The following is a 15,271-nucleotide window of genomic DNA, read 5'->3' on the forward strand; positions in this document are numbered from 1 at the left end:
TTGCCAGGATGCCTTTTCAACACTTGGTTAAACTGATATTTTAGCTCTCTCCTTTAAATTTCTACTGCTTAACTAGGAACGCTTAGATCAGTAGACCTGACATAGCTGGAGAGAACCAAATTAGAAAATGCAGCCGAATAGATAAAATTGTTCAGCAAAGAGCAGATGCATCTTCTCTTTAGTACACAGGCATCCAGATAAGTTAATGGCTACTAAAGCATGACTGAAGTGAGGGAATCCTGGAAAGAATATTTTAGAGATTTCTTTGGAAAATACTACGGGAGAGTCAGTTTGGTGTAGTGGTTAAGGCAACAGCTAGAAATCAGGAGAGTGTGAATTCTAGTTTTGCTTTAGGCATAAGGCCAGCTGGGTAACATTGGGTCAGTCACTGTCTCAGCCGTAGGCAAAAGGAAATGACAAACCACATCTGAAAAATCTTGCTAAGAAAACTGCAAGGTCTTGTCCAGGCAGCTGCCAGGAGTCAAGACTGCTCAAAGACACACAAAAGGAAATTCAGCGATAGGGTGAAGAGTAGAATGGAAGCAAATACTGCAAGCATTCATATTCAAGGGATAAAAAATATGAAAAGAAAATAAATGCTGTGAGAATATGGAAAAAAAGGTATAGAGGTGTAGATGATGGAAATGGGAAATCTTAAAATATGCATGTGGTTTGCTTGAGGAATGGCTAAACATCTTTGCTATGTGGGTGACGGTGACATCTGTGTCTAGCAATTGGAAAAAGGCTGTTATTGTTCTCATATGAGAACAATTGAAAGGTAGCAGGAGGGAATGAAAATCTACAGGGAAATTAGATTGCCCAGAAAGGTCTTTGACAGAATTCTGATTAAAAGGTTATGAGAAGTGACAATGAGCACCATTTGGGAAGTGCAGTCATTTTTATGCTTAGCCGGGGCTGTGCAGATTGAATATTTGTTCTTCAGGAAATTTTTGAGCAATGCATGAATGTGAGAAATAAAGTTTACGGTATTTTGTAGATTTAAAGAAAGCATAAATAAAGTGAATAGGATTGAATTGCCGAGTGTTTTGAACAAAGATGAAGTTGAAAGTTGCTTGTTGAATGCAGGAAGACTGGCATACGATGGAAGTGAAATATGTGAGAATAATTAACTGGTCTACAAATTTTGGGAAATTATCGACCTCCAAGATAAAATGTGTTAATTCTTACATATTTTGATTAAATGAATTAGAAAACAGGTGATAAATGTGCTGGTTGGCTAAAGTTTCCAAGATATATTTGCCGGCAAGGGAGGGAGGTGTCTAATGATCATGATGCCTCGTAACTTCTTGACAAAGTACAGTAGAACAATGAAAATGGTACCACATGGAAGTGTATAAATTTATCTTCACTTTGAGGCTAAAGATTATTACCTAACTATAAATTATTATTCCTGTATTGCAAGGTACGTCAGATCTACGCATCATACAGTTATATCTGGTTGCTTGTCAAAGTGTCATTGCCTAACATTTCCAAGGAACAGTTGCATGATATTTTCCCTCAGAAGCCAAGATGCCTTGAAACTGTGTAAACCAGGGGTCCCCAACCCTTGGTCTGTGGACCAGTACCGGGCTGCAGTAATTTAACAATTACAATCTTTATTGCTTAGTAAACAATGTGTTGTGTGGGTTCACATATTTAACATTAACATCTTCAATATAAATCTGTTCAATACTGCACAATCCAGTCTTTTTTCCCTGATCCTCCTTTCTTCCCAAATTGTTTTCATTTTCCCAATACTATGCAAATATAATTCTTGCTCCCCTTCATGGGATTACTGCCTTGTCGTGGTGAAGGGGCTTGCGTAATTCAATGAAGTTATGAGCTATGCCATGCAGGGCCACCCAAGACGGACAGGTCATAGAGAGAGTTCTGAAAAACATGATCCACTGGAGAAGGAAATGGCAACCCACTCCAGTATCTTTGCCTTGAAAACCCCATGGACAGTATCAAAAGGAAAAAAGATATGACGCTGGAAGATGAGTCTCTCAGGTCGGAAGTCCTCCAATATGCTACTGGGGAAGAGCAGAGGGCTAGTACTAGTAGCACCAGAAAGAATGAAGCAACTGGGCCAAAGCTGAAAGGACGCTCAGCTGTGGATGTATCTGGTGGTGAAAGGAAAGTCTGAATCTGTAAAGATTTTTTCTCCATAGGAACCTGGAATGTAAGATCCATGAATCAAGGAAAGCTGGACATGGTCAAACAAGAGATGACAAGACTGAACATCGACATCTTAGGAACCAGCGAACTAAAATGGACAGGAATGGGTGAATTCAGATGACCATCAGGTATACTACTGTGGGCAAGAATCCCTCAGAAGAAATGGAGTAGCCTTCATAGTCAATAAATTTATTGATTTCATAGTCAATAAATGAATAGGAAAAGCAATACTGGGATACAATCCCCAAAATGACAGAATGATCTCAGTTTGAATCCAAGGCAAACCTTTCAATAGTTCAATATGAACTAAGGCTTGCGACCAAAGTCAAAAATAACAAAAAATGCTTCTTTCAACATATAAAAAACAAGAAAAAAGTGAAGGAAATGATTGGTCCATTAGTGGGGGAAAGTGGCAAGAAGGTGACAAGCAATAGGGAGAAAGCAGAACTATTTAACTCATTTTTTGCATCTGTCTTTACACAAAGGGAAAAAGCAGTCCAACCTACCAAAAACAGTGCCATAAAAAACAGAATAGAAACACAAGTTAAGATAGGCAAAAAAATGGTAAGTGAACACCTGTCCAGCCTAGACAAGTTCAAATCACCAGGACCAGATGGATTACACCCCAAAGTTCTCAAGGAACTGGCAGATGTACACTCAGAACCACTGAACTATATTTTTCAAAGATCCTGGAGCACTGGGGAACTACCAGAGGACTGGAAGAGAGCTGATGTAGTTTCCATCTTCAAAAAAAGGGGAAAAAATAGATCCAGGAAACTACAGACCTATCAGCCTGACCTCAATACCTGGGAAGATTCTGGAAAAGATAATCAAACAACAAATCAGCGAACACCTTGATGCAAACAAAGTCATCACTAAAAGTTAACATGGGTTTGTCAAAAACAGATCATGCCAGACAAATCTTATTACATTCTTTGACCAAGTGACAAAATTAGTGGACCAGAGGAATGCTGTAGATATAATTTACTTGGACTTCAGTAAGGCATTTGATAAAGTAGATCACAACCTACTACTTGATAAGAAAGAAAAATGTGGGTTAGATAGCATCACCACCAGATGGATTCGTAGCTGGCTGACAGGTCGTACTCAGCGTGTGATCCTCAATGGAACTGCATCTACATGGAAGGAAGTGTGTAGTGGGGTGCCCCAGGGCTCTGTTCTGGGCCCAGTGCTCTTCAATATCTTCATTAACCATTTGGATGAGGGGATAGATGGGGAACTCATCAAATTTGCAGACAACACCAAGCTGGCAGGAATAGCCAATACTCCAGAAGATAGGCTTAAAATACAGGAGGATCTGGACAGACTTGAAAACTGGGCGCTATCTAACAAAATGAAATTCAATGGTGAAAAAAGTAAGGTTCTACATTTAAGCAGGAAAACTCAAATGCACAGGTATAGTATAGGTGGTACCTTGCTCAACAGTAGTAACTGTGAGAGGGATCTCGGAGTCTTAGTAGACAATCACTTCAATATGAGCCAGCAGTGTGCTGCAGCTGCCAAAAAAGCCAACACACTGCTAGGCTGCATTAAGAGAGGGATAGAATCAAGATCAAGTGAAGTACTAATACCACTTTACAATGCTTTGGTAAGGCCACACCTGGAATACTGCATCCAGTTTTCGTCACCACAATGTAAAAAAGATGTTGAGACTCTAGAAAGGGTACAGAGAAGAGCAACAAAGATGATTGGGGGACTGGAGGCTAAAACATATAGGGAACGGTTGCTGGAATTGGGTGTGTGTAGCTTAACGAAGAGAAGGGTGAGGGGTGACATGATAGCAGTGTTCCAATATCTCAGGGGCTGCCACAAAGAAGAGGGAGTCAAGCTATTCTCCAAAGCACCTGAAAGCAGGACAAGAAGCAACGGATGGAAACTAGTCAAGGAGAGAAGCAACCTAGAATTAAGGAGAAACTTCCTGACAATTAGAACAATTAACCAGTGGAACAACCTGCCTCCAGAAGTGGTGAATGCTCCAACACTGGAAGTTTTTAAGAAGAGACTGGACAGCCATTTGCCTGAAATGGTATAGGGTTTCCTGCCTGAGCAGGGGGTTGGACTAGATGACCTCCAAGGTCCCTTCCACTTCTTCTTCTTCTTCTTCTTCTTCTTCTTCTTCTTCTTCTTCTTCTTCTTCTTCTTCTTCTTCTTCTTCTTCTTCTTCTTCTTCTTCTTCTTCTTCTTCTTCTTCTTCTTCTTCTTCTTCTTCTTCTTCTTCTTCTTCTTCTTCTTCTTCTCCTTCTCCTTCTCCTTCTCCTTCTCCTTACTACTACTACTACTACTAGTAGTCCAAGTCTAGTAGTCCAAGTCTACTAGTAGTCCAAGTCTATGCCCCAACCAGCAGTGCTGAAGAGGATGAAATTGATCGGTTTTATGAAGCCCTACAGCCCTACAGCACCTTATAGAACTAACACCAAAAAATGATGTCCTTATCATCATGGGGGATTGGAATGCTAAAGTAGGAAGCCAAAAGATAACCAAAATAACAGGCAAGTTTGGCCTTGGAGTACAAAATGAAGCAGGGCACAGTCTGACAGAATTTTGTCAAGAGAGTACGATGGTCATAGCAAACACTCTTCCAACAACCCAAGAGACGGCTCTACACATGGACATCACCAGACGGTCAACACAGAAATCAGATTGACTATGTGCTCTGCAGCCAAAGATGGAGATGCTCTATAACAAGACCAGAAGCTGACTGTGGCTCAGACCATGAGCTTCTCGTTGCAAAATTTAGGCTTAAACTGAAGAAAGTAGGAAAAACACTACGCCACTCAGGTATGAACTAAATCATATCCCTGATGAATATACAGTAGAGGTGACAAATAGATTTAAGCAATTAGATACGATAGACAGAGTGCCTGAAGAACTATGGATGGAGGTTCGCAACATTGTACAAGAGGTAGCAACTAAAACCATCCCAAAGAAAAAGAAATGCATGAAAGCAAAATGGCTCTCTGAGGAAGATTTGCAAATACCTGATGACAGGAGGAAAGCGAAAGGCAAGGGAGAAAAAGAAAGATACACCCAATTGAATGCAGAATTCCAGAGAATAGCTAAAAGAGATAAGAATGGCTTCTTAAATGAACAGTGCAAAGAAATAGAAGAAAACAATAGAATAGGGAGGACCAGAGATCTCTTCAAGAAAATTGGAGAGATGAAGGGAACGTTTCATGCAAAAATGGGCATGATAAAGAACCAAAATGGCAGGGACCTAACAGAGGCAGAAGAGATTAAGAAGAGATGTCAAAATTACACAGAAGAACTATACAAGAATGAGCTTAACATCCCAGATAACCACAATGAGGTGGTCACTGACCTCGAGCCAGACATCCTAGAATGTGAAGTGAAATGGGCCTTAGGAAAGCTGAGCAACAACAAAGCTAGTGGAGGTGACAGTATTCCAGCTGAGCTATTCAAAATCTTAAAAGTCGATGCAGTAAAAGAGCTACACTTAATTTGCCAGCAAATTTGGAAAACTCAACAGTGGCCACAGGATTGGAAAAGATCAGTTTACATTCCAATTCCAAAGAAAGGCAGTGCCAAAAAATGTTCAAACTATCGCACCATTGCACTCATTTCACATGCTAGTAAAGTTATGCTTAAAATCCTACAAGCTAGACTCCAGCAGTATGTGGATCGAGAACTACCAGAAGTACAGGCAGGATTTTGAACAGGCAGAGGAACTAGAGATCAAATTGCCAACATATGTTGGATCATGGAGAAAGCTAGGGAGTTCCAGAAAAACATCTACTTCTGCTTCATTGAGTATGCTAAAGCATTTGATTGTGTGGATCACAACAAACTGTGGCAAGTTCTTAAAGAGATGGGAGTACCAGACCATCTTATTTGTCTCTTGAGAAACCTATATGCGGGTCAAGAAGCAACAGTGAGAACTGGACACGGAACCACTGATTGGTTCAAAATTGGGAAAGGAGTCCCGCAAGGCTGTATACTGTCCCCCTGCCTATTTAACCTTTATGCAAAGCACATCATGGGAAATGCAGGGCTACATAAATCAAAAGTTGGAATTAAGATTGCCAGGAGAAATATCAACAACCTATCATATTCAGATGATTCCACTCTAATGGCAGAAAGCGAAGAGGAATTAAAGAGCCTCTTGTTGTGGGTGAAGAAGGAGAGTGCAAAAGTACATTAAGAAAACCAAGATCATGGCATCTGGCCCTCTCAATTCCTGGCAAATAGATGGGGAAGAAATGGAGGTAGTGACAGATTTTATTTTCTTGGGCTCCAAGATCACTGCAGATGGGGACTGTAGCCAAGAAATTAAAAGACGCTTGTTCCTGGAGAGGAAAGCAACGGCAAATCTAGACAGCACACTAAAAAGCAGAGACATCACCCTGCCAACAAAAGTGCGTATAGTCAAGGCTATGGTCTTCCCAGTTGCAATGTATGGCTGTGAAAGTTGGACCATAAGAAAGGCTGAGCGCCAAAGAATTGAGGCCTTTGAACTATGGTGCTGGAGAAGACTCCTGTGAGTCCCTTGGACTGCAAGGTAATCAAACTGGTCAGTCCTAGAGGAGATCAACCCTGACTGCTCTTTAGAAGGCCAGATCCTGAAGTTGAAACTCAGATACTTTGGCCACCTAATGAGAAGGAAGGACTCACTGGAGAAGAGCCTAATGCTGGGAAAGATTGAGGGCAAGAGAAAAAGGGGATGACAGAGAATGAGGTGGCTGGATGGAGTCACTGTAGCAGTAGGCATGAGCTTAAATGGACTCTAGAAGATGGTAGAGGATAGGAAGGCCTGGAGGAACATTGTCCATGGGATCACGATGGGTCGGACACAACTTCACAACTAACAACAAAATCATTCTTGCTACTATTAATACATACAAAATTGAATTTAAACATCCTCATCATATTTTCTAGTGTTATACAAATAACAATATCAGTTTATAACCTCTTTTCTAACCAATTTATATTTCAAATTTATTTGCAATTAAAATCTCCTTATTAAATCAATATCCTCTTTTTCATGTTCTTATTTAAATTTAATTTCCCATCAATATTCAGAATATCTTTGTCCGTTATGGTTTTCTCAAGATTAGTTACATTTATGTAGCTAAGAGTTTCATTTATACAAGCCATCCTTGTATTTTCATATTTTTCCATATCAAAAAAGGTGCTATTCTAATTACAAATCATATCTTTCTTATTATATGTTTATGTTTATTGGACTTATATACCGCCCTTCTCCCGTAGGACTCAGGGCGGTTCACAAGGTATTTAAAATAACAATACAAATTACAAAAGTTAAGAACAATTAAAATAATTAAATTTAGTCCTTGAATAAAATAAAACCCCTGTTAAACTCCAATTAAAACCCAATTAAAATAAAATTACAATTAAAATTCTCAGTCCTGGCCGGAAAGCTGAAAGAGCCAGGTCTTCAGGTCCCGGCGGAATGAACGAAGGTCAGGGGCAGTCCTGAGTTCTACGGGCAGCTGGTTCCAAAGGGCAGGTACACCCACAGAGAAGGCCCTCCCCCTGGGTGTTACCTGCCAGCAATCTTTTGCCGGTGGCACCGAGAAGGCCCTCCCTGTGGGAGCGCACAGTACGAAGGGAACTTGATGCCGGCTGCAGGTGTTCCCTCATTTAGGGCTTTATAGGTCATCACCAGCACCTTGAATCTCACCCGGAGGGCAACCGGAAGCCAATGCAGCTCACAGAGCAGAGGTGTTACATGGGAGTATCGGGAAACCCCCATCAAAACTCACGCGGCTGCATTCTGCACCAGCTGAAGCCTCCGAGTGGTCCTCAAGGGCAGCCCCATGTAGACAGCATTGCAGTAGTCCAATGAGTGACTGTGCGTAGGGCATCTTGGTCCAGATAGGGCCGCAACTGGCGCACCAGGCGAACCTGGGCAAAGCCCCCCCGGTCACGGCTCCTATATGATCTATATTATAAAAGTCTAATTATATCTAGGGGTTATCCATTCTTTTATTCATATTCAAACAAATATTTAATCATATAATGTCCCCTCTGGTAAGTCAAATTTTCTGTTTTTTAAGTCTAACTCTAGCTTTCTTCCTTTGCCAAATAGCTTTCCAGAGCAAGGCAATTAAATTGCCAAAGAATTTTTCCTCTACTTTTGTGAAAGTTGCTTGGAATGAGGAAGACAACTTATGTAAAGTATTTTTGAGGGGCAATTCTGCCCATTTATATTCTTTAAGAAGCTCCCACTTTCCTTCTCCCTCAGCTTCTCTTTTCATTTTTTGTCTCCCAATTTCTGTCATTTCCCCTAACAACTCTATAGTCCATTTTTAAAAATCTTCTTTCTTGTCCTCAAGTGTATTTTGCAGACCTAGGGGGTAAAGTGTCTTTTCCATTTTCATCATTATAGCTCCATCTTGTAAGGTTTTATTTGTCTGTAACAGTTTGTATTTCCCTTCTTTTATAACTTCTGTCTTTGGATCAATTTCCTCTGATTCATCTTCTGTTTTCTGGGTTGTTTGTTCATACTTTGTAGTCGTTGTCTGTGAACTTTCTAATTGTAGATTTAAATTAGAGATTTGCTCATTTATGTTAACTAAATTGTTTTTAATCTCATCATAGTTTCTTTTGTGTCTTCTTTATGTGAAACAATTGTCTGGTGAATTAATTGTAGCATAGAATATATCTCCTTCTGAAAACTGTTTATTTTTTCTTGAAGTGTCACTCCTGCAGATCCTTGATAAACCTGCTTGGGAGCTTCCAATGGAGGTGTTGGGTATGTTTTCCTACCACTTTTGGATGGGTGTGAGGCCTCCATTTTGTTTTTTCCCTCCAGATATTGTGTCAAAATTTTTGTAATCTCCAAATACAAGTCTTATCTAATATCACCACTCTTGATGGCGATAGAACAAAGTTTCATCTAATTTTTCTGGTCTTTATGTATAGTCTTTATAATCCAAGATATGAGTCCAGCACTAAAAGCAATGTTTTGTAATAGTCCTTCTGCTCCAGCATCCAAAAATTGTCAGTCAGGCCAAGTTGCAATCCACAATGTTCAAAGTGTTCAAAATATTCAACCACTCTAAAAACAATCCAAAGCTCTCTCCCAGCCTAACATAGCCAAAAGTCAGATTTCTCTCTCTCTCCAAATAGTTCTTAAGATTAAAAGTCAGAACTCACTAGGTATTTATAGTCCATGAAGGTCAGGGTGATAAGTATGGCAAAATATTTTGCTCTTTTGCCAGCTGTTCTCTGTTAAGCTAGGAGTCACCGAGCAGCCAAGAAGCTAGGTTATTGTCTGTTTCTAGACTTCCTGTCAGGTCAGCATCAGTCCTTGCAGTTGTAGTGCTATTCTCTAATCCACCACTAAATGACATTCTATATCCATTTTTCACTCTCAAAACAGAAGGTTGATTTTTTTCATAGTTCACCCCAATATTTTTTCAAAGAGAAAATCTTAACAGTTATCTTAGTTCTCATATTTATCAAAGCTGTAGCTTTATATTGTTTCCACTTCAGTATTATGTATTTCTGTCCCTTATAAAAAAATTAAAATGCTGCTTCCATTTCCCTGGAAGGGTGCGGCTACAGTCCCCTTCCTTCTCATGTTTGAAGGTTTTTAGCTTCTTGGGAGCCTTTTCCAGGAAATTAAGTTGTAAAATAGTAAAGAAAGGATCAATATTCTCACCGAGTTCCAAACATACTGTTCACGATCTGCTTATTAGTGCTTTCTTTCTTTGGTTGCCAGTAGCTGGAAGCTAGCCACAGTGATGCAGCCAGTCTTTCCCCTGCCAGTTTGGAGGGTTTTCCTCAGTTGAACAGAAAGACTGCCCTCTCTCCGTGATCAGCGAGGCAACCCTCCTTCTTCATTGCCTCTTTGGGGCAACTTTAGGCCTTTTAGGGCCCCCACCAGGGCGAAATTGGGAGCAGAAAGCAGAGCTCTGTCTTCCTGCATCCGTATCACTACAATGCCAAATCAGAAGTCACTTTCGGCCCCTCATTATTGCTGCATTACATGTGCAACTTATTTGCGTCATTGGCTAAACAAGAAGAAAATATCCATGCGTTTCGCAGTCCCAGTGGTGTGGAGGGAACCCACCAATCATAGTAGCGACTGCTATTTTTGCATGGTTCCCCCGATTGCAAAAGGGATCTCAGGAAAGAAGTGGGCCATGGAATATCTGCACTGTGTCCTGTTCCCCATAGTGAGGACTTGCCAATTCCAGATCCACCAGAATCCTACTCTCTAGACTCAGATAATGAGAAAGATGATGAGTAGGATGCAGCTGATCCAGGGTCATCGTGTTAGCCCACCGTATGCCCCTCCTGAACTACATCTAATTTCACAGCGTGAACTTACTAAATGACCTGGTCAGGGATTTGGAATTGCCTAAGAGTAAGACAAAGCTACTGGGCTCCAGACTACAACACTGGAACCTCTTATAGTGATGTCAGGATCTCCATTTTCCATGATTGCCAAAAGGATCTGGTTCAGTATTTCTTAGTGGAAGGTGATTTGGTTTACTGCAATGATATCAATGGTTTAATGACAGCCCTTAACATTACCCACAATCCAGATGAATGGAGATTGTTCATGGATTCATCTAAAATGAGTCTAAAAGCTGTTTTTTTGCTCAATGGCAATGTTTTGCCCTCCATTCCTGTTGGGCATGCAGTCCATATGAAAGAAACATATGAAAATTTGAAACAGCTGCTGAGGTGTATAAAGTACGAGGAACATCAGTGGCAGCTCTGTGGTGATTTGAAAGTTCTTGCCCTGTTGCTTGGCCTGCAGGGTGGATACATGAAGTACTGCTGTTTCCTCTCTGAATGGGACAGTCAAGACAGAGACTCTCATTATGTCAAGAAAGACCGGCCATCCCAACAGTCCTGGGAGCCATGAAAGTAAAATGTTCAAAATCCAGCTCTTGTTGACTCTCAGAAAATTTTGTTATCACCGTTGCATATAAAGCTGGGGCTGATGAAGAAATTTGTAAAGGCTATGGACAAAACAAAACCAGGTTTCCAATATCTCTGTGAAAAGTTTCCAAGACTTAGTGAAGCCAAAATCAATGAAGGCGTCTTTATCGGATTAGAGAACGTCTCTGAGATGACAAGTCTGATCATCTGTTGCATGCCAAGGAAAAGATGGCATGGGAAGCCTTCAGGTCCATGGCAATGGAATTTCTCAAGAACAGCAAGGCAGATGACTATGAAAATCACGTGGAAAATTTGCTTAGGTCCTATAAAGCACTTGGTGCAAACACGTCACTGAAAATTCACTTCTTACACTCGCATTTAGACTATTTCCCTTTGAATTGTGGAGCAGTGATGAGCATAGGGAGAGATTCCACCAGAATATGACAGGGATGGAGAAAAGATACCATGGCAAATGGAGTCTGTCCATGCTTGCCGATTACTGCTGGAATCTCCCCAAGGATGATCCTACTGCAATTCACAAGAGAAAAGCCAAAAAGTACTGAACAAAGATGGAACCTCGTAGTCTAATCTGATGTTAGAGCTTGTCAGTTTTTCATGCAAAATGCATGAAAATGTTACATGAAAAACCAATGAATGAATGGAAAGTTATGTTATTGGTATCAATAAAAAGATAAATTTATAATGATTGGTGGGGCACCATTCTCATTTCTATATCACATTTTGCAGAAAAGGTATGGAGCATAATTGCACATCCCCCTCATACTTTTGAATTACTTTGATGCAACTTGAAGCTGTATCTTGGAAACTGGAGCCAATTAATACTCAGGACTTAATTTTCCTTTATTAGTGACCCAATTTTGGTAAATTCCCTCCATCTGTCTCCCCCCCTTATCTTTTATTCTATGCAAAAATTCTTAATCAATATACATTTTTTTAAAAAAGGAATGAATGTTGAGAGATCCAATAATGTCTATGCATAAGAACACCCCTCTGCCTATTTTGTTACATGAAAGTGAGAGTTGTATATATTATGAGAAAAATTAAGCAAGCCAAATGTAGTAGGAATGAGTCCCAAAGGTGCTTTTCAAAAGACAATTGGACTTTCTTGGAAGAATATTTTTGCAGGATTTGTAATTCTTTGGTAGCACAAATAACAGTTACCTCTGAGGTGACCATAAGTAAAAAGAAAGCAGGTTAAGGTCTTCTTACAAGCCTAGTTTGCACCATGCAGTCCATGGTGCCTTCTAAGCTTGGCTGTTTTCTTGCAGACATTTCATTATCCAAACAAGGTAACACCATTATCATCCTGCTAGCACTGATGATGTAATGAAATGTCTGCAAGAAAACAAGCTCAGACAGCACCAAAGTCTCCACAGTTCAGTCCTGAGCTACAAATATTCTCTTCTATTGGTTTGTACCTTTGTATCAGTTTGTACCTTTCTGAGATTCAAAGATTAAGTGTGACAAAGTTGGAACTGGTGAATTAAAATGTTATTACTCTGGTTTCTCCTCAGATAGGTATAAAAGTGTTGCATTTAAATTTCGCTTCCTGTATCTTAACCCAGCCTACAGTCCTGACCAAAGGGAGATAAGACATGTGTGCAATTACTGTAATAGCAGCAGTGATGCAGAGAAGCAGGGAAAGAAAGATTGTGGCAAACATTTAAAACTCAGGTCATCCGTTTTGTCTGACCACAGCAGTTTCCATGTTGCCTGGCGAGATACTTATATGCTACATTTTATTTCACAATAGAAACAAACTTGCTTTAAAAATGGCTGTCTGTGATAGGCTAGGTTCTCCTGTCTGCGGCAAAGTCCCCAGAGAGAATTCCTCTTACATAATGTTGGCCCTGTAAGACTATTGGAAGCGTAATAGATTAAGATGGTTAATTAATGCCAACTCTTAATAAACAATAGACCTGACAGAGCATTTGCTCTGGCTCAATTCAACATGCTCCTTTCAGCAGATATTGATGGTAAATACCCCAAAATTGTCTTCCACAAACACCTTTGCCCCTGTGTCTCCCATGCCATACAGCAATGGTCCCCAACCATTCTGGTACCAGGGACTGATTTCGGGGGGGGGGGAATGTCTTTCGTGGACAGGAGGGATGGTTTCACACGCAACCTAGATCCTGTGTATGTGCAGATGAAGCTTCACTTGGACCATGGACCAGGGCCAGTCTGTGGCCCAAAGACTGGGGACCCCTGCCATAGAGGATGTTCGACATGTCCAGCTGCACGATAATTTCTAATTGAATCTGCCTGAAGTATTAATTCAGCTTTTATCATAAAGGAATTCCCAGGGAGAGCAACCAACAACCAATGGTATGTCTCCTATCTTTTAGCAGACCTTAAACCCACTACCACCCAGAAAGTAGCCAAACTCTGCTGCAAGAGTGAGGTAACAGATATTGTCCAATAAAAAGGCAATAATAATAATAATAATAATAATAATAATAATAATAATAATAATAATAATAATAATAATAATAATAATAATAATAATAATAATAAAATTGGAAGGGACCTTGGAGGTCATCTAGTCCAACCCCCTGCTCAGGCAGGAAACCCTATACCATTTCAGGCAAATGGCTGTCCAGTCTCTTCTTAAAAACCTCCAGTGTTGGAGCATTCACCACCTCTGGAGGCAGGTTGTTCCACTGGTTAATTGTTCTAACTGTCAGGAAGTTTCTCCTTAGTTCTAGGTTGCTTCTCTCCTTGACTAGTTTCCATCCGTTGCTTCTTGTCCTGCCTTCAGGTGCTTTGGAGAATAGCTTGACTCCCTCTTCTTTGTGGCAGCCCCTGAGATATTGGAACACTGCTATCATGTCACCCCTCACCCTTCTCTTCATTAAACTACACATACCCAATTCCAGCAATCGTTCCCTATATGTTTTAGCCTCCAGCCCCCTAATCATCTTTGTTGCTCTTCTCTGTACCCTTTCCAGAGTCTCGACATCTTTTTTACATCGTGGTGACAAAAACTGGATGCAGAATTCCAGGTGTGGCCTTACCAAAGCATTGTAAAGTGGTATTAGTACTTCAGTATTCCAGCTGAGCTATTCAAAATCTTAAAAGACAATGCAGTAAAAGTGCTACACTCAATTTGCCAGCAAATTTGGAAAACTCAACAGTGGCCACAGGATTGGAAAAGATCAGTTTACATTCCAATTCCAAAGAAAGGCAGTGCCAAAGAATGTTCAAACTATCGCACCATTGCACTCATTTCTCATGCTAGTAAAGTCATGCTTAAAATCCTACAAGCTAGACTTCAGCAGTATGTGGATCGAGAACTACCAGAAGTACAGGCCGGATTTCGAAGAGGCAGAGGAACTAGAGATCAAATTGCCAACATACGCTGGATCATGGAGAAAGCTAGGGAGTTCCAGAAAAACATCTACTTCTGCTTCATTGACTATGCTAAAGCCTTTGATTGTGTGGATCATAACAAACTGTGGCAAGTTCTTAAAGAGATGGGAGTACCAGACCATCTTATTTGTCTCTTGAGAAACCTATATGCGGGCCAAGAAGCAACAGTGAGAACTGGACACGGAACCACTGATTGGTTCAAAATTGGGAAAGGAGTCCGGCAAGGCTGTATACTGTCGCCCTGCCTATTTAACTTATATGCAAAGCACATCATGAGAAAGGCAGGGTTAGATGAATCAAAAGTTGGAATTAAGATTGCCGGAAGAAATATCAACAACCTAAGATACGCAGATGATACCACTCTAATGGCAGAAAGTGAAGAAGAACTAAAGAGCCTCTTGTTGCGGGTGAAGAAGGAGAGTGCAAAACTTGGGTTGAAACTTAACATTAAGAAAACCAAGATCATGGCATCCGGCCCTCTCAATTCCTGGCAAATAGATGGGGAAGAAATGGAGGTAGTGACAGATTTTATTTTCCTGGGCTCCAAGATCACTGCAGATGGGGACTGTAGCCAAGAAATTAAAAGACGCTTGCTCCTGGGGAGGAAAGCCATGGCAAATCTAGACAGCACACTAAAAAGCAGAGACATCACCCTGTCAACAAAAGTGCGTATAGTCAAGGCTATGGTCTTCCCAGTTGCAATGTATGGCAGTGAAAGTTGGACCATAAGAAAGGCTGAGCGCCAAAGAATTGAGGCCTTTGAACTATGGTGCTGGAGAAGACTCCTGCGAGTCCCTTGGAC

General features: G+C 40.7%; 1 protein-coding gene across 1 annotated transcript in view; it reads right to left on the bottom strand.

Annotated features, from left to right (window-relative positions):
• Positions 1–10,457, bottom strand: part of RIN3 (Ras and Rab interactor 3) — a gene marked incomplete at its 5' end in the record, with an annotated part of 83,981 nt that extends 73,524 nt beyond the window's left edge. Inside the window, one exon of the mRNA XM_081313875.1 lies at positions 10,400–10,457. Within this exon, the coding sequence (XP_081170001.1) occupies positions 10,400–10,457 (58 nt within the window). The remainder of the gene's footprint in view (positions 1–10,399) is intronic.
• Positions 10,458–15,271: the final 4,814 nt, after the last annotated feature.

Source organism: Vipera berus (genome assembly GCF_964194415.1).
Source record: "Vipera berus genome assembly, chromosome: 1".
Lineage (NCBI taxonomy): Eukaryota > Metazoa > Chordata > Lepidosauria > Squamata > Viperidae > Vipera > Vipera berus.